The sequence below is a fragment of the Cucurbita pepo genome, chromosome 19, assembly GCF_057944985.1.
Source record: "Cucurbita pepo subsp. pepo isolate OVF chromosome 19, ASM5794498v1, whole genome shotgun sequence".
Taxonomy (NCBI): Eukaryota; Viridiplantae; Streptophyta; class Magnoliopsida; order Cucurbitales; family Cucurbitaceae; genus Cucurbita; species Cucurbita pepo.
This window is the reverse complement of record NC_141816.1, coordinates 8,633,498-8,658,641: the sequence shown is the minus strand read 5'-3', so window position 1 is coordinate 8,658,641 and position 25,144 is coordinate 8,633,498. Positions and strand designations below refer to the sequence as shown.

General features: G+C 36.5%; 3 protein-coding genes across 3 annotated transcripts; 1 reads left to right on the top strand and 2 right to left on the bottom strand.

Moving 5' to 3' along the window:
* Nucleotides 1-316: 316 nt before the first annotated feature.
* LOC111781481 (threonine dehydratase biosynthetic, chloroplastic) lies at nucleotides 317-5,407 on the bottom strand. Its single transcript, XM_023662100.2, has 9 exons — nucleotides 4,679-5,407; nucleotides 4,316-4,495; nucleotides 3,944-4,213; nucleotides 3,000-3,206; nucleotides 2,492-2,740; nucleotides 2,322-2,392; nucleotides 1,294-1,411; nucleotides 809-943; nucleotides 317-706 (listed from the first exon to the last, which is right to left on the bottom strand). The coding sequence occupies exons 1-9, from the start codon at nucleotides 5,159-5,161 to the stop codon at nucleotides 563-565; spliced, it is 1,857 nt and encodes a 618-aa protein (XP_023517868.2). The 5' UTR covers nucleotides 5,162-5,407; the 3' UTR covers nucleotides 317-562.
* Nucleotides 5,408-7,255: 1,848 nt separating this feature from the next.
* On the bottom strand, nucleotides 7,256-12,430 carry LOC111781110 (aspartic proteinase 36). The gene is made up of 10 exons (XM_023661548.2): nucleotides 12,006-12,430; nucleotides 11,418-11,547; nucleotides 11,078-11,325; nucleotides 10,213-10,440; nucleotides 9,093-9,252; nucleotides 8,719-8,792; nucleotides 8,503-8,596; nucleotides 8,321-8,381; nucleotides 8,155-8,226; nucleotides 7,256-8,072 (listed from the first exon to the last, which is right to left on the bottom strand). Exons 1-10 carry the CDS (start codon nucleotides 12,257-12,259, stop codon nucleotides 7,927-7,929), a joined length of 1,467 nt encoding a protein of 488 aa, XP_023517316.2. The 5' UTR covers nucleotides 12,260-12,430; the 3' UTR covers nucleotides 7,256-7,926.
* A 3,002-nt stretch (nucleotides 12,431-15,432) lies between these two features.
* Nucleotides 15,433-21,896, top strand: LUT1 (Cytochrome P450 superfamily protein). Its single transcript, XM_023663045.2, has 9 exons — nucleotides 15,433-15,989; nucleotides 16,678-16,974; nucleotides 17,058-17,255; nucleotides 18,033-18,134; nucleotides 18,709-18,849; nucleotides 18,969-19,076; nucleotides 19,796-19,878; nucleotides 21,089-21,251; nucleotides 21,629-21,896. Exons 1-9 carry the CDS (start codon nucleotides 15,477-15,479, stop codon nucleotides 21,692-21,694), a joined length of 1,671 nt encoding a protein of 556 aa, XP_023518813.2. The 5' UTR covers nucleotides 15,433-15,476; the 3' UTR covers nucleotides 21,695-21,896.
* The last annotated feature ends 3,248 nt before the right edge of the window (nucleotides 21,897-25,144 follow it).

Here is a 25,144-nt window from a genome sequence, read left to right as displayed (position 1 = left end):
TCTTCAGGGCTCAGCCTCTTTGCTGACACATCGCATCTAGTGTCTAACTTTAATACCATTTGTAACAACCCAAGTTGACTGCTAACCGATATTGTCCTTTTTTAGGGTTTCCCTAAGCTTCCTCTCTAGGTTTTTAAAATGCGTTTGTTAAGGAGAGGTTTCTACACCCTTATAAAGAATGTTTCGTTCTCCTCAACCAATGTGGAATCTCACGAAATTAAGCCAAGAACGATAGAAATTTATAACCATTATTCAATCTTTAGATTACCTTTGAACAACTACAATTAATTATTTCAAGACAATAAGCATTAACATCTATAGTAAACTAGCATTATTTCATTCACATAAAGATAGTTGGAAACTGTCTCCAATACAGATGAGCACACGACTTCACTAGTAGACTTCATATTACTAACTTCCCATCATCAATCTAAACAGAACAGAGTACTTGATAGCATTTTAAGGCAAAAGGATGCAACATCTCTGATACAATGTACAAGATTTTGAGTAGCATGCCTTATAGTGGACGTTCAAACCGATTTAGATAAACTTATGGCCTGATCTATGTGTGCATTAGAAGCTGAAACACACCATCATCAGTTACCACGACATAGTCGTATGCAAGCCTCCTAGCACGTTCGTGGAATTCGATCATGTCTGATTTGTCGATCTGAAGTCCAACCAATATATTTGCACCAGTTTCACCCTGTTCAAGTTGAAAATATATTTTGGATGGATTAGCACATGGTAGTAGTATGAGAGGTTCTTGAACATAGTCTTCCTAATATGAATAATTAAAAAGTCACACCTGCCCACGATAATGAAACAAACTAATGTTCCAGCGAGGACTGAAAGCGTCTAAGAACTTCTCGAGAGCACCTGGCCTTTCTGGGAAAATAAAACGACAAAGAACTTCGTTTTCAACGTTCGATTTGCCTCCCATCTGTGAAGAATAATGTGTTCATTAGACGATATGTCATACCCATCAGGATAAATTCTTGCATGTAAGATGTCCCTAACAAAAGAGAAATAGAGCTAAAAGAAAACATGCTGAGAAGGAGGATCTTTCTTCATTTGAGCATAATTCAGTGAATTATACTCAAATGCGATACTCGAATTAGCCAAGAACGCACTGAGTTATGCTCAAATGAGCCAAGAACGCGCTGAATTATGGTCAAATGAGCCAAGAATGCGATGAATTATGCTCGAATTAGCCATGAACACGCTGAATTATGCTCAAATGAGCCAAGATTGTAGGCATTTGGGAAATCGATTAGAAAGGAAAATGCTTACCAAGTAACGCAAGTGATCCTTTACAAGATCATTTTTTGTGAGATTATAAGTTTCAAGCTGAGAAGCCTTCATCCTGTTCTTCATTTCTTCAAGTTCTGAAGGCATATGCATACCAACACTATAAAGCACAATGATGAAAAGCATATTAAATTAAGCTACCTTCTTTGATAGTCCACAAGTAAAAGAAGCCCTATTCTCTCTACCCTGCCGACGCTGACAGCCTATTAGCAACTAAAAGAATCATTAAAATGTCTTCAACAATGACAAAATTGAAACTATTCAATTAAGAAGAAATGAAAGAGAAAAGGACATAAACAGCCCAATAAGAGATACAACCCCACCCCGAAACTAGGTAAGCACAAAAGAAATGTAACAGCGCAAGTCCACCGCTAGCAGATATTGTCCGTTTTGGCCAATCACGTATTGTCTTTAGACTCACGGTTTTAAAACGTGTATGCTAGGAAGAGCTTTCCACACCCTTATAAAGAATGCTTCGTTCCCCTCTCCAATCAATGTGGGATCTCACAATCCACCCCTCTGGAGGTCAGTGTCCTCGCTGGGGTGTCTATCTTTGATACCATTTGTAACAGCCCAAGCCCACCACTAGCAGATATTGTCCGCTTTGGCCCGTTACGTATCGCCATCAGCCTCACGATTTTAAAACATGTCTGCTAGGAAGAGGTTTCCACACTCTTATAAGGAATGTTTCGTTCCCCTCTCCAACCATTGTGTGATCTCACAAGAAAAGCATTAAATCTCACAAGAGACCACATCTCCAATCGAGATCTCTAAGGCCTCTCAAGAACTCCTTTATCCCTCTCTAACCAAAACACCAAAATCATTAGAAAAAGTATTCGAATGTGCCATTGTGGATCAATGCCAACGAACATGGCATGTGATGGAGGCTAGAGCTTCAAATAAGCTAGCAAGAAAATAACCCCAAATGAGTGCCTTGAAACATAGAAACAAGTATCCAAGAAGCCAAAGAAAGGCAACCACACAACAAGAAACCAAAAATAAGCACTTACTTATAAAGAACAACTGCCTCTTTTTCAGAGTTATATCTGTACTTGAATTCTGTAATGTTCATAGGACCAACCTGAAAATCGAAAGATACCCAGTTAGCCTCCTTTTAAAGTTTGTAACTACCGATCAAGAATAACTTTTAGCAAGAAAACTTCAAAAGACATAAACAAACCAGTTCACAAAATTTTTTAAAGCTTCCAGGTTTCTCCGGCACTATAGTTGCGAGAACAGCCTCTCGTTCAGCACCGACATTAGCAAGTTCGGTAACTATTCTCAGTTTGTCAAAGTTCATATTTGCACCACTGGTTATTACCACAACATTTTCTCCCTTCAAACCATAATATTTGCAGTATGCCTCAGCTCCAGCAAGAGAAAGAGCACCTGCAGGTTCCAAGATGCTCCTCTTCTCTTCAAACATATCCTATGATATAAGACCAAATATCAAAAACCTCTAGCTCAAACAGCAGCTTAAAGAATATCGAAGACGAGTTCCACAAGAAAAATCACATCGTTTCTTATCCGAGTACCATTGGAAGGAGAAAACGAAAGGCTTGTCATATTATGAGCACATGTCCATACTTAGCATGACATAATTAGCATTATAGATCCCTAACTACATTTATGGAACTAACATAATGGCATGTATATGAATGAATGATGGAAATAAAAGAAGCTCAAACCTTTATCGATGCACATATAGCATCACGACTAACAAGAACTACACCATCCATGAGATCTTTGCAAAGGCGAAACGTTTCTTCACCGACTTCTTTGACAGCCACACCATCTGCAAAAACTCCAGCCTTGTCCAACATTATTCTTTGGCCATGACATAATGATAGTGCCATCGCATTTGCATCAGATGGCTCCACCCCAATAATCTTTACCTGTATGAAAGATGTGAAAATAAGGTCATTAGAAATTAGTACTCGTTCCTTAGAGGGAGGCAGAGATAGATTAAGGAATATTGTAACATCAAGAATCCAAATAATTCTGACACGTCGTTCCATACAAGATTAGTTAAAAGCCTATGGTCAATCCAAGTGGGCAGGGCGAACGTGAACACATACGTTAAAAGAGAATGAAATGAAAGGAACCTATTTGATGAACAACATTTCAGTTTATGAACGTGAAAAAATTAGAAGTGAAAGAATTATTGTGAGATCCCACGTCGGTTAGAGAGGGGAACGAAACATTCCTTATAAAAGTGTGGAAACCTCTCTTTGAGAGGAAGCCTAGAAGGGAAAGCCCAAAGAAGACAATATCTGCTAGCGGTGGACTTGAGCTGTTACAAATGGTATCAAAGCTAGTCACCAGGCGGTGTGCTAGCGAGGATGCTAGGCCCCTAAAAGGAGTGGATTGTGAGATCCCACATCGGTTGGAGAGGGAAACGAAACATAACTTATAAGGATGTAGAAACCTCTCCCTAGTAGACACGTTTTAAAACTTTGGAGAAAGCCCAAAGAGGACAATATCTGCTAGCAGTAGGCTTGGGTTGCTAGCAGTAGGCTAGGCTTGGGTTGCTAGCAGTAGGCTTGGGTTGTTACAATTATACAGTACGTAGTTGCTTAAATAGTGTTAACAAAGCTCAAAACAAAATTTACTCCTACAAAGACCAACAAACCTCCGGAGAAACCCTCTTGACATAAGCAGCAATACCAGCAATCAGACCACCACCTCCAACAGGCACAAAAATAGCATGCAATGGACCCTTCATTTGACGAACAATCTCCATCCCAACAGTACCCTGCCCAGCTATGACATCAGGGTGATCAAAAGGGGGTATGAACGTACGCCCTTCCTCTTTGCTCCGCTTCTTAGCATACGCTTGTGCCTCGTCATACGAATCTCCAACAAGAACAACAGTTGCACCCAGTTTTTGAACTGATTGCCACTGTAACATTAGATATCCACACTTCCATTAGCAAACCACATAAAACAAACACCAGGACAAGGACCAAAATGAAAGAGCCTATAACTAAAGAGAGTACTGCACCTTAATTTCGGGTGTCGTAACAGGCATAGCAATCACAGCATCACATTTCAATCGCTTAGCAGCCAATGCAACTCCTTGAGCATGATTTCCAGCTGAGGAGCATATAACTCCTTTTTCCAACTGTTCTTTAGGAAGTTTAGCCATCATATTATAAGCTCCTCGAAGCTTGAATGAAAACACCTACAAATCCAAACAGAAACAACCTAAAACCATGACTATTTAGCAATAAGCTCAACACATCAAGAAATCTTCGTCTAATGTTCAAACCAAAAGCTACAGTTCATACATGGGTACTAGTTCAATCCAAATCCTTGAACAAATGACCAAAGAGAAGTTAGTTCTCAAACCAATAAATTCACTTACAGGCTGCAAGTCCTCCCTCTTGAGCCAGATATTGACCCCTAAACGCTCAGACAACTTGGGCGCAAGCTGCAAAGGGGATTCAATAGCCAATTCATACACCTTCGAACCCAAAATCCTGGTCAAATACTCCATCGCATCAAGGCCATCCTCGCCGCCATCAGAACCCGAACGGTCGGGAACGGCGCCAAGATATCCAGGCGGGAACTGCAGCGAATCCGCCGATACCCTTTTGGGAGGAGGCGAAGGGGACGCCGCCAATGCATCTCCAAGAGTCGCAATCGAAGTGTCCAATACAGGACTGTTAGAGATATCAACCGTGTCTTTTGAAACCATGGCTTGGCAGTGTACCCGCCTGGTATGTCTCATTCCGCTTCGATTGTCAATCGGAATGGACGCCCCTCTCGATAAAGAAAATGGGGGCGGAAGAAGACATTTACGAGTAAGTGGTTCAAAAATCGGCGCGTTGAGAAGACGAGCCTCCATTGAAGTTGCAGGAAGGCAAAAATCGGAGCAGCAAATGGAAAAAAGGGTTGAAGGACGGCGGCGGCGGCGGCGGCGGCGGCGGGCTGCAAAAAGTGGGAAATGGAAGGGAATCTCCCTCTGTATTATACTGGCCCAGCTTCACTACAATACAGTGCCGCAAAGCGTCGATGGAAAAAAGTAAGAATCGGACAAGAATCGAAGCTCTAAACGTTATGATCCGATATCATGAACCAGCCGTCGTGTTTGGGCTTGATCTGTCTCTGTATATATTGGACAAGAATTTCACAGATCCATACTATACCGTCACCAGTCAACAAAATTTGGTAGCTATGTAATATGAATTATGATGAATTAATCCTTATAGAAAGTAATTAAATTTTAAATTTAATGACAATTTGGATGAAAATTTATGATTTTTCTTTCATTTTTTAATTTTATAATTAAAATAAAATAAAGCTAATGAACGTGCAAGTAATAATATTAAATTAATAAACAATAATATAATTTAATTTAATTGTTACATAAATTATTAGTTCGATAAATTGGTCGTTTTCGCGACAGTGAGTTCCAATACGTAAGTTCTTCAATAGTTCGGTATTTTTTAACAATATTTTCTTATAAATAACAATTCCTTACGAGAAAATGTCACAACCATACTCTTTTATGATTCTCGAAGTGGTTGTGTTGTATTTACTCTCGCTCACGAATAAATCAATTAATTTACATTCAGGTTGTCGGTAGCATAAATAGTGTGATTTAACTAGAATGGTTAGGATTAATTACCCTATATATTTTTTAATTACTTTGATGGAAATTAAATAATAAAGGGGTGGCAATTAACTTAAATTAATAATTATCAATTAGTGTAAATAACATATATCTTTAAAAAAAAAAAATAATAACGCTCCAATGGGCTTGATGGAAATTGTGTAATAATTATACAGCTTAATTAGTTGATTAGTAATTAATATTGGATCTAACTTAGGAAAAAAAGAATAGCCTATATGCTAAATTAATTTATTAATATAATTATTTTTATGTTTTTGATAAATATAAAGCTTAAGCTAGCTATTAGCAATTAATGTTGCATCTAAATTAAGTAAATAAATAAAGAAAAAAAAGGGTGAAATCCCTTTTTGAGATTTTTTTTTAATTGCTATAATATAAGTAGGAGGAATATATATATATATATATATATATATATGGAATTATAGCCTAAGAGTTAGGGCATATAGTTACAATTATTTCTCGATAGTACCATTTGTGACTATATATTATAGGATTATTTATATGTCACATTATATATTGGTTTTAAAATATATTTATTGTTTATTTTATGCTATGCTTTTCGAATTATTCTTTGAATAAATTTTTTTAGAAAGACTGACATAAAGGTGCAACTTTTCAACCGTACTATTTTTAAGAATTTATTGCATTCAAAATTTGAACATAAATTCAATTTATAGGACCCACCTACATTTGTTGTTTTGATTTATGCAATTTAACATGAAATAAACATTTTTTTATTTATTTATGCAATTTAAAATAAAATAAACATTGTAACTTTTTGCTTGTTTTTTTATTTAGGTTGTCGGTTAAGAAGAGAATTTTACACGTTTATATAAAGAATGCTTTATTCCCTTCTTCTATCGACGTGGGATCTCACAACTCACCCCTTTAGAGGCCTAGCGTCCTCGTTGGCACAATCCCTGGTAATGGACTTTGATACCATTTGTGTTGAATGACAATGTTGTTGATGGATTCAAGTATAAATTATATTAAATTAAGGTAAAAGTAATTGATTTGTGAATAATTATAAATAAGTGTCAAATAAACCCATTAAATATTGGATGAAAAACTTGAATTAAGTCAATGAACGTTGGATGGAGCCATGTTGTGTTAATGAGACAATTTTGTGTGGCTCTTGTTCTAACCCAACAAACAAGTCAACCGTGAGAAATTTAAACTTCGTGGACAACGTCGGCGTATGCTCGAATCTCGAATCACATTCAAAAGAAATGTTTTGGAAAACATGAACGAAAATATACGTTGAAAACAATTTGAAAGAAAGTAATGTTATGAGTTAGAAGCGAATATACAATGATAATGGCTTAGATAGTATAAAACCCAGATAGGAAGAATTGACGACTAATCATATCTCCTATAATACACTTTGAGGCATTTAGTCCTAGCAGGTGTAGACATGATTTTGGTGAATAGTCATACACCGGCGTATTGACACAACATGAAGTAGTAAAGACTTATCTAAGATGAAAGCATGTAAAAGGGGGTTTAGAACGAGCATGCAACCATGGACAACACGTCCTAAAGAAGCATGATCGGGATATCCGACTAACACACCTTGGACAAGCATGACCGTGACATAACGCACTATCAATCGTATTCAATTACACTAACAGGTTATATCTACTACAATGGCATCTCTATTTCTACTTCTACCTCTAATCTTAAGGCCATTGACATGAACTATTTTCTACAGCAACACAACCCTCTTCACAGATCAAACTAAAATTTCAAAACTTACAGCTTTCAACTTATAATAGCAGGACCTCATTGTGGGTCGCAGCAGAACGACGAGCTTGAAGAAAATGATGCCTGCATTTAGCCAGCAGGAGGTGCACAAACATTTGCTCTTCGAGCTTGGGTGATAACCAACCCGACCAAGCATTCAAAATACAGATTGGCCAGGTGAAGGCGGCTAGCACAAATAATGAAGACAGGGGAATCCTCAGAGTTATTGGACTTCAAAACAATTTCAAATGTATTAGTAGTACAACGACGATGTGGAGCAGCTGATAGAAATGCTTGCTTGAAGAGCTGCTGACACTCAGCTGTCCATCGATGAACACGTCCTTCCCGGACGTTACAGAAACATTTACAGATGACGAACCTGTCGAACAGCAGTTATCTTTATTCAGAAAGGATTTCGAGGGAAATACTTCATGTAGAATTCTACAGTTGGTCTAACTTACAGTCATAATTGGCCCATCCGACCCGTTGTCGAGCTAAGTCATAGACAACGATCTTATCTTTCAAAACAAGATCTACAAAATGAAAGGGTGTTCATCAATGAAAATGAAGATGTGTGAGGCTGTTTGTGCATGGTATTCAAATTCGAGACTAAATTTAGAATTTAACCTCCTAAAATATTTATTCCATCCTCGGCTTTCTGAAAACCGATGCACCGTAAAGCAGGTTCCTGCAAGATTAAGGTGTTTAGCGTTATACGACTGCCATAATTCAATATTCAAACTCTCATAAGTCGTGCATGAACAAAAATATTCGAAATGATGTGCTGACAAAATTGTTGAGCAACTTACTATGGAGTCAAACTGAAGATATTCTTCAGGTTTCAACACCATGGATGCAATACCCTCAAAATTAAAGCTGATCACTGGAAATACTTCTGATACACTGAACATAAAAACAAGTACTCGTTTAGTTCCTGGAAAAAGAAAAGAGCGAATGCACCGTTCTCTTCGAAAATCAATCATAATTTCAAATATTATTCGGTTAAGTCGAACAAGAGAGAACACCTTGTCGAGACTCGATAACATTGGCTACCCCTGGAAATTGTAGGGGTGGTTGATTGAGAAACAGCAGAAGTTATCTACAAGCAAGCGATAGTAAATCAGAACCAGTGCATGTAGATAAGCATTAACAAAATACATACGTACATACATACATACATATATATATGGCAAACTATAGCACAAACGGTAAACGTGTTGAGTCAACACCAACTGGTACGGTTTAGTTGAACCGTCAGCTTCGATAATGATAATTTATAATCATGAAATTTATTGCAAGCAAGCAATGGGAGTCCCAACTTCTCCCCAAAAAAATCAAACCTAACAACAGGAAACATACAAGAATAGGAAAAAAAAAAAAAAAAAAAAAAAAAACTTACTACAGAGACAATCCAGTTGTAAACTTCTTCCACAAGATATGCTAAAGTTGTTCCAGAGTCAATTATGGTTCCTCCTGCATTTGATATTGAAAACACTGTGGGATTTGGAAATGGTTGCCCGCTGATTGCAATACTCTGTAGATTTAAGGTATAGTGCGGCCTGATATGAATTAAAAAATAATAAGTAAACATATAACTATATAGTTATGAACTGTAGAATGCATCTCACATGAATGTCTAACAAGACAACACAGGAGAAAAGAAACAGAAAAAGAAAAAATTGTTGCCAGAGACGACAAAACGCATTGAAAGAGTGACGAATCGGCAAGGGGTTTAAGGCTAGTGCAATATTTCAATCTGAGTTTCCATGGTAAAGTAGAAATCATAACCTGATGAATGAATAGCCATGAACCGTGGAGGTCAATTAAAAAATTATAAGGCTTATGTAAGAGCCCAAGTCCACCACTAGCCGATATTGTCCTTTTTGGGCTTTCCCTTTCGAACTTTCCCTCAAGGTTTTTAAAACGTGTATGCTAGGGAGAGATTTTAACACCCTTATAAAGAATGCTTTGTTCCCCTCTCCAACCTATGTGGAATCTCACAATCCACCCCCTTGGGACCCAACGTCCTCGCTAGCACACCGCCCGGTGTCTGGCTTTGATACTATTTGTAACAACCCAAGCACACCGCTAGCAAATGTTGTTCTCTTCGGGCTTCTCCTCAAAGTTTTTAAAACGCGTATGCTAGGGAGAGGTTTCCACACCCTTATAAAGAATGTTTTGTTCCCCTCTCCAACCGATGTGGGATCTCACAACTTATCCCTCTTAATGACATGTGGTCTAAACTAGAGACTTCTAAGTGATCGTAAAATATTGATTACGAGAATATTTCCAAGGACAGTTGTCACAAGGGGTTTATATGAATTATCAACGTATCACATCTAAGTTCCTCGTAATTGAAAACTGAAAGCTTAAAAAAGTGAAGTGGGAAGAATATTAGTATGTCTCTGGAAGATCGGGTAAAAAATTGATCCTATTGGAGTGGTTCATGCAAGTTATGTATGGTTTATAAAGAATAAGTAGAAGCAATAACCAAATCCTTCACAAGATAGAGGACATACTGAGATGGAATAAGTGGACTATAAACAATGCTGGGCTCCAGAATCTCACCAAGAACCAAGATACCCCCTCCATTTTCCCCTCCTTTCAAACAGTGAGAGAAAACTTTAGGTGTTATCCCTCGAGACGATAATTGTGATATAACTGAAAACTCCCCTCGACCAAATCCAAAAATTCCATCAAGTGCTACGGTTGTTCGAGTCAAATCCCCATACTGGTATATGCTACACCTGCATTGACAACCAAATGAAACAGTACTTTCAAGTTCCCAACCAAAAATGAATAAATACATACATGAAATCAAAAGATCAAGTAGAGTATATAATTAGAGCAAACTTTTTCTTTCAACTAGATAAACATGAATCTAGTATATTATCAACCACAGAAGATACTACAACCCAAATACTTCACTCTTGGCAATAAATCAGAATATTAAGGAGCAATGACGTAAACAATGGCTTCGGATGGGTGGAATATGATGTTTCGGCTGAATTCTGCAACGAATTTAGCCCCTAGGTGACAAACATCAGGAAGACTAAGTCTTACTAGAGGTCGTTAGTGAGGTTCGGAGAAAAATTGTTTTCGTTTCTTTGTTAAAAAGGTTACTTTCCCTCCAAGAATGTCATTCTTCCTTCGAAATTACAAACGTATAAACAACATTATGAGTACACAACAACTTCAACCTCCACAAGTAGCCCAAATCATATCTCGCTATAGAAACAAAAGATTAACTGATCTGCAAAATAAACTACCAAATAACTGGAATTTCTTTAAGATAAGAGTGTTCTTCCCCCGTGTTTACTATCGAGCAGTTCAAAGCCAATCTTTCGCAGAAATATAACGTTTAAATAAGATTTATCAACTTACCCAAAAACAATAGCGGCTGAGGAGTTTGCAATCACAGACTCCCCAAGAATCATATCAAAATACATTGAATCAGTAACATAAAAGCCCGACGTCGCACTTCTATCTCGATACTGGAAGGTGTAATTGCAGTTGTCATTCTGGGATAAGCATTGATTTGTGGTGGTCGGAACTGCAGAACATATCGGATCAGAGCAGGAAACAAGCCTAGCAGACGACGACATTGCAGTATCAAACAAGTTGAGTTCTATCTGTAAAGATAAAACATCATAAAAACTTAGGGGTCAAGCAAGAAATCTCCATTCTGCAAGGTTTTGTTCATGAACGAAAAACAGAACATTACTCCAAGTCCGCTTGATTGGGGACAACCATCGCAAGGACTGCAATTGACCCACAAAATGTCACTCCCAGTATCGATCTGCACGTTGAATTCCCTCTGGGGATTGCCCAACTTCACTTTGGTGTAATAAAGCCTATGAAAACCAAGACCCGGAGTTGAATAACACCACACCAGACAGTACAAATTTTGCAGTAAACCCTTTCAATTCCATTAACTTGTAGGCAAAGAAAAAGAGGGCAAATAGAATTCAAGATAAATTGAAATTATCTAAACATAGGTCAATTGAAATTATCTTTTCACAAAATCGAAAGAGTTGTTCTCATAATTTTACGAAGAATATTGATAGAGTTGATGATTAACAAAAATAGCAGCAACCCAACTCATTTAATCAACCATTAACTACCATCCACGAATTATTTTCTCCGCCCAACATTCTATCAAAATAGATATAGAAATATTAAAACAAACGATCATGGTGCAGATAATGGAAGAACTAAAACAATCGAGCACGTGATATTGTAACAAAACAGAATACCCAATCGCACAAAATTATCAAAGACGAAGAGAATTGAAAGAAAGAAGAGGACGCACCCGACGAATTGATCGGAGGAGCCTTTAACGGAGAAGTCGACGATGCCACCACGCAATCGGCGCAAGACGCGGGAATGGCGGAGACGGTCGCGAGCTCTGAGGGAATGAAGATGGGGAGTGGGAGAGTGGGGGAAGGCTCTGTGGAGAGGGAAATGGTGGGCGGAGAAGGCGGCGGCGGCGGTGGCGGAGACGGGGACCGTGCCGGTGAGGAAGAAGGAGGGTAAGAAGGAGATGAGGCAAAAGAAGAGGCGCATTTTGGTGGGGTTTTGGGAGTGGGAAGTGGGCTGTGAAGTTGTTGGTGTTCTGTAGAAAGAGAGGGAAACTTAGGGACGAAGATCAAAGTGGAGCTTTGCTTTGCTCTGCTCTTCTTCGCCTTTTGGGCGTTGATGGAAGTGGCGCGCGACACGAATGGGCAGATGGCTCTTTTTTTTACACAAAAGGTTGTGCCCAATTGCCTATTTATTTAAAAATTTTAATTAAATTAATTAAAATACGCATAATTATTAAATTTTATCTAAAAAATATCTCTATTATTGTTGTATTAACCGAATTTAAAAAATAATTATGAAAAATAGTATTAATATCCTTAAATAAATATATATATATATTTTGGCTGGGGTGTATTGGAAAAAATTATTTACTTGGTCTTCAAACAGCCAATTTCGCTAAATTTATCTTGAAAAGTCGAAACTACCCTTTTCTACCCGACTCTATTTGATGGGGCCTGCAAACGAGGGAAAAGTCCCTTCAGTGCACGCTTAGAACTCTAGCTCTTCCTTAAATTCACTCGATTATTGTTTAATTTTTAGAAAAAAAATTAATTTTTTAAGTAGTGAATACTGAACACTGGAACGAGAATTTGAATCTTGAATTATACTCATATTAAAAAGAATAATAATAATATTTAATATTGGTTGCAATAAGGAGAGAGAAAGACAAGAAAATTACTTTTTTAAGGGTCTTTTTAAATCATTTTTCAAATCTGAAAAGAAACTTATGTGCTTAATTAGTAGAATTTAAGCTAATTAGGTACTTAATTTCACTACCCAACAAAGAAATTAGAGAAAAAAAATCACTAAAACTGTAAGTACAGTGGGGTTGACGACCAAAAAGTCTTGGTCTTCTCGTTTATGAGCCGTTGACCAAGGACATTGAAGTCGTTGCAGGTTAAGACAGGCTCAGAGTCGGGTTGACGGCCAAAAAGTCTTGGTCTTCTCGTTTATAATCCACCGACCATGTTCAGTGTCCGTCCCTAACGAGCTCGCCATCTTTGACGCCATAAAAACATTCTTAACAAAATATAGACCCCAGCCCGACTGAACGGCAATCGACATGTTCTATGTCGAAGACATGTTTTATGTTCGATGTTCCAATCATGCTTGTTTAAAGTTTGTTGCTTATAGTTGTATGTCCGTCCCAATCCTTTTTCATCTTAGTTAGATTTTTACTATTAATATGAGAACACATGACGGTCGTCAAAATCATATCTACATCAAGACTAAAACGTCTCAAAATGTATTATAAGGGACGTGATTAGTTGTCAATTCTTCGTACTCGGGTTATACGCTATCAAATCTGTAATTGTTGCTTATTTTCTTTTAGCTTATATCATTATTTTTTAAAAAAACCGAATTTCATATATTTTAAAATTTTATGTCCTCATTTTCTAAAATCTTTTATAGGAACAGGTTTGGAGGTTTGAGCATAAATTGACAGTGCCAACAATGACCCAAATCCTAATTATCTGACTTACTCGAACGTGAGAGTAAGCGTTGCATAATCGTGTTGCAAGTAACAAGCGTAAAAAATGCTGGATTTTTGCAAAAGCTAGAGGTCCTTCTAGTATGCTTGCAAACTTTCACGAAGAAGTCTAACTCATCAATAAATTGATTCCAACCAAGAGCTGGTTAGAAGATGAATAACTCTTAGATCAAACTTAGAATCTATGATGCTCACTCTTAGATTCCAAGATGACTCACTCTAGAATTAGTTTGATCATTGACTAATCCAATGAATCGATTTTAACATGAAAACTAAAGTAAGGTTTGAAATAAACATAACACCCAAAAAGTTTCAAACACAAGATTTTTGTATTGCACCCAGATTGTTTTATTATTATTTTTATATTAACCCGTACATATTTAAATCTTCAACTAATAGGAAATTAGCCGATTTAACATTCCTATATCTATAGAAAAAGAATTATAATATTGCTATTAACAACTTTTTAAATGAGATTTATAAATCTACGGGAAGTAAAAGTCATCTCTACGAGAATTTACAGACAATCATAAGAATAATCCAATAACTATTTTTAAGCACTAGAATTACGGTTCGAGAAATTGATTTCATTTTTTTTTAGAGGAGATTCATATACAAATGTTTCATACAACAGACATCCTAGTACAGATTGATGGACAATCTTAAGGATAATCCATAGCTATTTGTTAGCACATAAAATTAACTCAATTCAGTACAAAGCTTATATAAAAATTGATATAATAAGGAATCACTACAAGGAGAGTAAGATTCGGATTACCTTGTTGATCGAATATCTCAAGACAAGAACATTGTTTGAGATTCGAATCACAACACAAGCAAGATCGATCATGCGTAACTTGAATGATTCTTGTTGATCAAATATCTCAAGGCAAGAACACTTGTTTGAGGTTCGAATCACTCCACAAGCAAGATTGATCATGTCGAGATTGAATGATTCTACATGCGACCTAAACTACATAGAGTTGCAAAGAAACTTAGCCATTGGCTAAAGAAAAGCACAAATACTTCTTTACTATATTTTTCCAAGTCTCCTTACAAATACAACATACATGGCTTTATATAGCCTCAAAATGAAACTACTAAAGACATTGTAACATTCATACTTAATGGCCATGAAACTTTATAACCATTCTAAATTGTAACCCACCCAAAATTTATAACCATCAAACTTCATTCCTCTTCAATTTGACATGAATTCCAACATCTTTGGATAATTTTGACAATATTTTCTTTACATTTTCATTGAAGCATATTGTATGATTGATGTCTCTTTGTTCATATAAAAAATACTCGATTCGATATAAAATAGAGCCAAATTTTAGATTGCCCCAAGACATGTGATATGCATGTCCCTGTCTCGTGACACTTTGGGACAATCTGATTGGGTTCATCTTTAACCCTGGAAACGTAACAAACTTTAACACTCGAGCAAAAGAGGGTATTTTTATTCTTTTTAAATTAGTGAATTTTGCCAAAATTATTTAATGATTAATTTTTATTGAAATTAATCACAGTTAAAATTAATATATAAATTAGTGGAAGTTGAAGTAATAATAAAAATAATGTTGAAATTCTAAATTAATATTAAATTTAATTTTTTCCTAAATAAATAAATAAATAACTGCGCTAAGCTATCCATATGTAGTAGCAGGTTGAAGTTGAACATCCGAAACTCCTCAACCGCCATCCATGTCTTCCATTCTCTGTTATCCCTCACTCACTTCTCCGTCATTTCCCCTCCATAAACGAATCCCTCTCCGGCGAAGAACCCAATTTCCATTTCTCTCCATTAGATCCTCCATCGACGAGAGGGATCCCCCAACGCCGGCGAAGCTCAACAACTCGACCAACACTTCAAAATCCGGTTCCTGGGTTAGCCCAGATTGGCTCACTTCTCTGACTCGCTACATTACCCTAGGTCAGGGTGACGACTCCGGCATTCCCATAGCCAGTGCGAAGCTCGATGACGTTTCTGATCTGCTCGGCGGTGCTCTTTTTCTTCCGCTTTTCAAGTGGATGAATGACTATGGACCTATTTACAGGCTCGCCGCTGGGCCCAGGAATTTCGTTGTGGTTAGTGACCCTGCCATTGCTAAGCATGTTCTTAGGAATTATGGGACTTACGCTAAAGGGCTTGTTTCTGAGGTCTCCGAGTTCTTGTTTGGGTCCGGTTTTGCGATTGCTGAAGGCCCGCTTTGGACGGTAATCTTTTCGCTTACTGTTCTGTTCATGAACGAAGATAAATTTGGAATTCATCATCGTATGCTGCGTTTCTACTTTCAAATTCTATCTGTTAATTTACGGTTGAATTATGACTCTGGTATGCGTTTCAACTTCAAGCAACAAAGAGTATGAACTGTAATTGTACTTTAAATTTAACTATTTATTATATTATTTTCAACTGTGTTTTCATTATGTTAATACACCGTATTGATTAATGAGTAATGAAACAAAACAATTGAGGATTTCTGGTTGTAACGTTACTGGTTTTTGTATTTTTGGAAGCTATTTAGTCGTTTTTATCATTGATCCTCTACATTTTTGTATAAGTTTGCTTCTTTGGTATGCATTCTTGCTGTGAAAGATGTTTTACTGGTTCGATGAGAAGCATTTTATGTACAATAATCGAGTAAACAAAATCTCAGTGGGTGAGTTTTGGAGCATGAATGAAGAAGAGGGAAAATATTTTGAAAATGTTTGAAATTGTATACTTTTATGCATTCAGATGTGATTTTACTTCCCATACTGATTATTGGTTTATATAGTTGAATTATGGAAGGAAGAAAAAGCTTTTAAGCCTGTGGAATATGCACGTTTAACCGAATGTTCTCCAATCGTTCAAATTCCTTTTTGAGTCTCACTTGAACTTGGTTGTTATATATCATATTAGGTTCGCCGTAGGGCTGTGGTTCCATCTCTTCACAAGAAGTACTTATCCGTTATTGTTGATCGAGTATTCTGTAAATGTGCCATGAGATTGGTGGAGAAGCTGCAAGAGGATGCATTAAATAATAATTCAGTTAACATGGAGGAAAAGTTTTCTCAACTAACTCTTGATGTTATTGGTCTATCTGTATTCAACTACAGTTTTGATTCTCTCACTACTGACAGCCCTGTGATTGATGCAGTTTACACTGCTTTGAAAGAGGCAGAGGCTCGTTCTACTGATATTTTACCATATTGGAAGGCAGGTTTTCTTATGTAACTAGTTCTGCATATGATCGTCGTTTTCTCAACTCGTTTTTCACCCGCACCATTTTTTTGTTGCAGATTAAGGCTCTGTGTAAAATAATCCCAAGACAGATAAAAGCCGAAGAAGCAGTTACAGTGATTCAAAGAACTGTTGAAGATCTAATTGCCAAGTGCAAAGCAATTGTGGAAATGGAGGGTGAGCGCATTGATGAGGAGGAATATGTGAATGATGCTGATCCAAGTATCCTTCGTTTCCTGCTGGCCAGTAGACAAGAGGTCTGTTCTCGATAACTTATACGTTTTCCATTCATCACTGACATTTTGCAATGTAGTTTAAGCAATTTTGCAAAGTATCCTTCGTTTCCTGAGGGTGAGCGCTCTGATTCTTTTTAATTACAGCCATTGTCCCCTTTTGTGTATGCTAAATCACCGATCAAGGAATTTATTTCATGCTTATGAAACAGGTTCTGTCGCATGGTGAGATGAGATTATTATAGGCTTTGATTACATTGTGAATTCAATATATTAATGCCAGAATTAAGCCTTCTTGTCCCTCCTATAATGTTTGTTTCTCCAAAAACGCAAAAAGTAAATAAAAAAGTGCACTAACGACGAGAGGTTGTAAGGAAGGCTAGAAGGGATATATTAGGAATGTGAACTGTGATATATAAATTACTGGGGAAATTTGTTTAAGTCGAGTGGTTATATAGAGGAGTTAGAGGATTTGGTAAGTAATAGAATTTGGAGGGTCGTTTTGACTTTTGTAAGCCTCTCTCAAAATATTTGGGAAGTGGTAATTTTTCTTTTCTTTGATCAATACTATTTTCTGTTAGTTTTTTGTTTTAAATTTGGGTTCTACCAGAGGTCCAGAGGCCAGAACTTCGGAATTAGGAAATTTTGTGTCTAGTAGCATAGTTCAAATGAATGCTCGTCAATTTGCTAAGGTCTATTGATGGTGTGCTCATAAAATTGAAAAAACTACTTATACTTTGAGATCTGCCATGTTCTAACTTCTGTCACTGATACTTGCCTCTTGTGTTGTTTACTGTTTAGGTTTCAAGTGTACAATTACGAGATGATCTATTGTCGATGTTGGTTGCTGGACATGAAACAACCGGTTCTGTTCTGACTTGGACATTGTATCTTTTAAGTAAGGTAATCTGGTCATTTGGGTATATGTAGAATTTTACATAGTAACTTTACTTATAGATGTTTGTCCCTTGGTACATTTTATTTCTTTGAAGAGAAAATTTCATTTGGTGCAATCTTGATGGGTTAATCTTAGCCTTTAAACTTCCAAATTTGTTACCTAAACCTGAATACGTAATATAGTTAATTCATTCTCTTGTTATAAAAATAGTGAAGAAAGATTTTGGCTAGTCACCATGTGGTTGTAATTGATATTATACATAAGAACAATCTTATCAGGCACAGGATCTAAATGAAGTTTTGACTGGATATATTTTTATTATGAAATTGATATACTTCTGTTCTTTCTTTTCAAAGAGAAACCAAATTTTGATTGAGAAAAATAAAAGATTACAAAGGGGGGGATCTTGTGTTAAGAATGGATACTTCTTGGTGTTTGCTGGAATTCCGACTTGAGGATATCTTTGACTGATTGCCTTCTTCATTATGATTAGTAAGATGGGGAAAAGCTCAAAAAAAAAAAAAAAAAAAAAAAATTCGTCAGTTGTTTTTCAATATGGTTTATTATTCTGTAACTCAGGATTCCTCAGCATTGAACAAGGCGCAAACTGAAGTTGATAGAGTCTTACAAGGAAGGCCTCCTTCCTACGAAGATACAAAGGAACTTAAATTTTTGACGCGTTGTATCCTTGAGTCAATGCGCCTTTATCCACATCCACCTGTACGTTTATTTATTGATCAAGTGAATTATGACATTAGAAGAAAAGAAGGAAAAGTATGGAAATTATTCATCATTCTGCTAATCTTGTTTTTATCGTAATGTTCCTTGAACCTTTCCAGGTTTTAATAAGAAGAGCTCAAGTTGCTGACGTGCTTCCTGGAAATTACAAGGTTAATGCTGGTCAAGATATCATGATTTCAGTATATAACATCCATCGCTCGTCCCAGGTACATATTTCAAGGAGTTTGTTTCTATCTTTGCATTAGATATAGACTCTTTTGTTCATTCTTGTTCAAGATTTTCACTATAAAATTTCAGAAGATGCTTTCTGCTGTTAAGTTGGTATATTGGTAGTAGTTATTAGAACTCAGTCGATGATTTTCAAATATTGTGCTTGCAGAAATTCTTACACTTGCTTCATTGAATAGACATCTCTTCTGATATTCGATTAGTTAACTCGTCAATGAACAAGAATCTTTTACCAAATGATATAACCTAATGATAATAATCTATTACCATGAATAGGAATTGGATGGTAAGTTTTGGTATAAATTTGAGCAATGGAGGGAGAATTTTTAGGATGTTTGAAATTATAGGTGAAATTCCTTGTTTGTATATGGGTATATTCGACCGCTCTCATCCTTAGAACTCACAAACACAAATTATACAAAACATCTGGAAAGGAATCATTTCTTAAAAGAGTTTCGAAGAGAAGTACCAAAAGTCGATCTACAATGCAAAATTAGCAAAACAAGACTAAATACAGAAAGAACACTTACATTCTTACCAAAAATTAAAGTAAAAAATCATTTACTTTGTCTCAAGCATTCTCAATTGTTTTTTTGTTACTAGTTTGAATATATATTTTGAACATAGGGACGTTTAAACATGCTCTTGCTTTATGTGGTGTTTTGCACAATATTGTAACTCTCACTTGCGTTTCAAGGTTTGGGAACAAGCAGAAGAGTTCTTACCAGAAAGATTTGACTTGGAGGGTCCTGTGCCCAATGAAAGCAATACAGATTTCAGGTACACATTCAATTTGTGTGTGGAAACTACACTGTTTTAGTAGTACAATAGGCACTTACCAGGCAGTCATAGGCTTGTTTGGTGTGAGTTGCTTGACCCCAAGTTTGTTATCCTCTTTAAGGACATGCTAATAGGCTAGAATGATGGCATTTTGAATGTCCAGGTGCCATAGACACTATTTGTGAGATCCCACATCGGTTGGGAAGGAAAACGAAATATTCTTTATAAGGGTGTGAAAACCTCTCTCTAGTAGACGTGTTTTAAAAACCTTGAGGGAAAACTCGAAAGGGAAAGCCCCTTGGGCCGTTACAAATAGTATCAGAGCTAGACATCGGGCGATGTGTCAGCGAGGAGGCTGAGCCCCGAAGGGGGTTGAACATGAGGCGGTGTGCCAGCAAGGACGCTGGGCCCCGAAGGGGTGTGGACTGTGAGATCCCACATCGGTCGGGGAGGAGAACAAAGCATTCTTTATAGGGTGTGGAAACCTCTCCTTAGTAGACGCATTTTAAACCTTGGGAGAAGCCCGAAAGGGAAATCCCAAAGAGGACAATATCTACTAGCGGTGGGCTTGAGCCGTTACACTATTACTTTGGCTGGCCGAAAACAAAAACCACCATCTTTTACACTTTACAGAAGTAGTTTGTCCAATGTCCTCTCCCCACTCTTCAGATGGTGCCCGTCCATCTATCGCTGGCTCAAAAGTAACCAATGACCACCATTTTTTCTTCTTCCTGCATATTAGTTTCCTAGAAATCCTTTGCCCCTCCGCCTTTTGACAGTTTCTGAAAGCAGCCATTCAATTTCTAAGGTTTCTGTCCCCCCTCCCTTTCACTTTTTTTTTTCTCCCTTGCCTTGATTTCACGACTATAAATTTAATTCTTATAATTAGGTTGTGGACTCGATTCATAAGCTTGGGCTTTATTTAATTTAAATGCTTACTAATTGGACCTCATTTGACAATCCTTCGTCCGTGCCATAATATTTTACGTATTTAGTAACCTATACTGTCTCATTGGACTTCTTTCTCATTTTTTGCATTGCACTGAACCTGTAAAGAGCTTTCTCCCTGGAAAAAGAAACAGTGGGTGGTACTTTGGATACTAGTGGCACTATAAGAACAGCATAGTAGTTAGATCACTTTCATTTTTTACTTGCATTTTAAATGATGCCTGGTTTTCATAGACCTGAATGACCAAACCATACAATACAGATTTATACCGTTCAGTGGAGGACCCCGAAAGTGTGTTGGCGATCAATTTGCCTTGCTTGAAGCTATAGTTGCACTTGCCATTTTTCTGCAGCATTTGAACTTCGAGCTGGTTCCAGATCAGACCATTGGGATGACTACTGGAGCAACTATACATACAACAAATGTAATGTTTACTATGCTCATCCCTGCATTGCTACACTTTTTCCTGCATTTTGAGCTTGGATCCCGAGTCAACAATTCATTTTAGAATTGTGTTCTCAGTATCGTTGGCTGTGCTTGATAATTACTAATGAAACTATAACTAGATAATAAATAATTTTTTTGAGAACTGCCTTTTTTAGAACATAAATGAATTTATTTTATTTTCAAAACTCTGTAGACATCAATTGTGAATTATTGTATTGTCTTTTCTTGTTGTTAATGTTTGAAAGATTATTTGTAATATTGATGAGTTTTCCTTAGAAGAATAGCGGATGAAATTGTAGAAAAATATGGTTTATATGAAAGATTGATACTTATAAGTGCTAATTGCAAATGCAGGGTTTGTACATGAAACTCAGCCAAAAGCAGATGACCCCAGGATTAGCTTCCCCTGCTTCAAGGTAAATGTTGAAAATGTACATAATTTCACGTTAGGGAGTTGAGAGAAAAAAGATAGAATTAGTTCTTTTAAATTCTGTGCTGATTCTTTGTCTATAGACAATCACTTAATCATAGATACATATTGAAGAATCATTTGATCTAGATTCCTGTGGTAATAAGATGCTTGAGAATGATATTATGATATAGCCCAACTCGCTTGATAGGATTTCTTGTTTGAATAAATCAACCAAAACAAACTTATACTAGCTTGAGTTGGGTTAGCCATTCATCAAAATTTATGAACATTCGTATCAAACAGAAAAGGCCTACTCCCGAGGATAAGAACAGCATTAAGTGGCCTCAACTTTTGTTGGGTGCATGTGGAAATGGGAGTAAAGAAAGGCTAGAGATGAATATGGGCACATGTTGAAAAGAGAAAAGAAAGCTATAACAAAAGGGAAAGCAAGCCCACTCAGTTTAAAATAACTTCTTGAATGGGCTGTCCTAACCTGTAGATGGCCATGAAAACAAATTTTGAAGTTATAGATCTAACCGTGAAAGCCCACTACTAGTAGATATTGTCTTCTTTGACCCGTTACGTATAGTCGTTAGCCTCGTGGTTTTAAAATGCGTATGTTAGGGAAGTTTCCACACCCTTGTTAGGGGGAATGTTTCGTTCTCCCCTCCAACACATATGAGATCTCATAATCCACCCCTCTTTGAGGACCAACGTCCTCGCTGGCACACCGCTCGATGCCTGACTCTGATACCATTTGTAGCAGTCTAAGCCCACTACTAATAAATATTATCCGCTTTGACCCGTTACGTATCACCGTCAGCCTCACGGTTTTAAAACACGTCTATTAGGGAGAGGTTTCTACACCCTTATAAAAAATGTTTCATTCTCCTCTCCAACCGATGTGGGATCTCATAACCCATTCTCCTTGGAGGCCCAACATTCTTGTTGGCACACTATCCGGTGTCTAGCTATGATACCATTGGTAACAATCCAAGCCCGCTGCTAAACTATATATTGTCTACTTTAGCCGGTTACGTATCGCTGTCAGTCTCACAGTTTTGTAACGCGTCTGTTAGGGAAAGGTTTCCACACCCTTATAAAGAATGTTTCATTCCCCTCTCCAACCGACGTGGGATCTCACAATAGATTACATAAAATTCTCCAAAAATATGAAAAAGAAGAAAAGATAAAACTAGTACACTAAGATGCAACTTAGCTTAGCATCAACGGAGATGAGTTGGTATAGTATCATGGGATGTGGGGAAAAGGGGATACCAATGCCAAAAGCATATCCCTTGGAAGATGCTGAAAATTGCAGCCTTTACTTGAACAAAAAGTGGCCACAAACTCCCTTCTTAGCTAATTTCTTCCTTTTCTTTTGCCTTGATAAACAAACCACAACCCTGATCATCAACCCCTCTCAAACTTGCACGAACCCCACCGCCCCTGATGGCGGTGGCCGGAGAAGGAAGTCAGTGTGGCTGCTGATGGCTTCTTTCCATGGCGATGCCTCTGCTGCTGCTGCAGGTCAGGTGAGAGCCTGAGAGGTGGGAGATTGAAAGGGCAACTAACATCCTTTGGCATACTTTTCCTAAACTTTCCTCTGAATCTTTTGATGAACATTTTTCTGGTGATGTTGGGATTCAGTAACCCCTCCGACTCCGAACAGATCGACTCAGATTTTTCTCTTCGAAGTTCTCTTTAGATCGGGATAGAATGAAGAACAATGTATCCTTTTAGCAAATGTATTGAGTTTCTTTTATGCTCATTTTGAGGACAAATTCCTAAAGAGCTCTTAAAAGAATGAAATTTCAGTATTTGAAAATGGAATTTATCTTCAAGGTGTGATCAGATCATGTCCAAAATACAAAGAAATTAATATTCCCTAAAGTTAGATAGTTGATTTATAATATAAAGTTTGTAAAATTAAAATCTTAAATTATGGAGAAAAAAAAAATCTAGAAAGGGAAAGTCCAAAAAGGACAATATCTGCTAGCGGTGGAAATGTACGTTCCTAGTGAAATTAGGGTTTTTTCCTCCTTCAATTTATTCGTTCAAATAGTTTTTATTTTTCTTTTGACCAATGCATGTTCGTAGCAAAATTAGGGTTTTTTTCCTCCTTCAATTTATTCGATTTTCGTAAATTAAATAAAATATTAGTATGATCGAGTTTATACATTGTTACATTCATAATTATAAATTTAGCTCATTTTAGTTTTAATAATGTACTCAAAGTTTAGTTAAATCCTTTAGATATTTTAGGTTCACAAGATTTAGAGTTGGTATAATTTTTTTTTTTTTTTTTTTTTTTTGTGTTCTTGTTTCTTTTAGTTCTTTCGCGTTATTGTAACAAAAGCAAATCCCGTGAAGAGTTAAGTTGTAATATTAAAATTTGAGTTTGAAAAATGATATGTTCCCGAAATATTATTAAATTTATTAATATACTTATTACAGTAAAAATTTAAAATTATACATTAATTTTCTATGGTAAATAAATATATATTTTAAATAAAAACATGAAGAACATTATTATTATTATTATTTTAAGTAAATAAAAAAAATTACGTGTTACGTGTCTTGTCTTAGCTAGTACGCTTGAAGAGAATCTTTTCTATGAATAGATGATATATCTAACATAATTCAGATTATGTTTTATCTATTACACCTACATAATAATATAACAATGCATTCATTTCCTCTACATTTACTCGATTTATGATACTATCGAAGTCAAACAAGACATCTAAAGAAGAACAAACATAGCCCTACCAAGCAAATGCTTTGCTTCAAACCTAAAAGTAGCCCTTTTTTTGGGCAAGTTTTGAGACGACCCATAATGCGCTCAAACATTATTGACCTGTACAAACTGAATTCATGTACAACTATAACGAACATTTCGAGTATAATTAGGTATACTGACGTTGATACAAACCAAGAAATATCAATCATATAATATATTTCAATGAAGATGTGAAGAAAATGCCCTTAAAATTATTAAAATATATTTTAATTCATGTCACCTTGAAAAAGAACGAAGTTTCATTGCTATAAATTTTGATGTGGATTACAATTTAGAGTAATTTAGAGTTATTGTATTTGATTGATATATTTTAAGACTTTTTATTTACTTTAGGTTACACTTACATAATGGTCAATTATGGCTAGGAATGTTACCTCTTGGAATGTTTTGGAAAATATAGTAAAATAAGCTTTTGTGCTTTCGTTGGCCAATGACTAAGTTTCCTTACAATTCTATGTAATTTAGGTTGCGTGTATAATCATTCAAGCTCAATATGATCAATCTTGTTTGTGGAGTGATTCGAATCTCAAATAAGTGTTCTTGCCTTGAAATATTTGATTAACAAGAATCATTCAAGCTAGACATGGTCGATCTTGTTTGTGGAATGATTTGAATCTCAAACGAGTGTTCTTGTCTTAAAATATTCTATCAACAA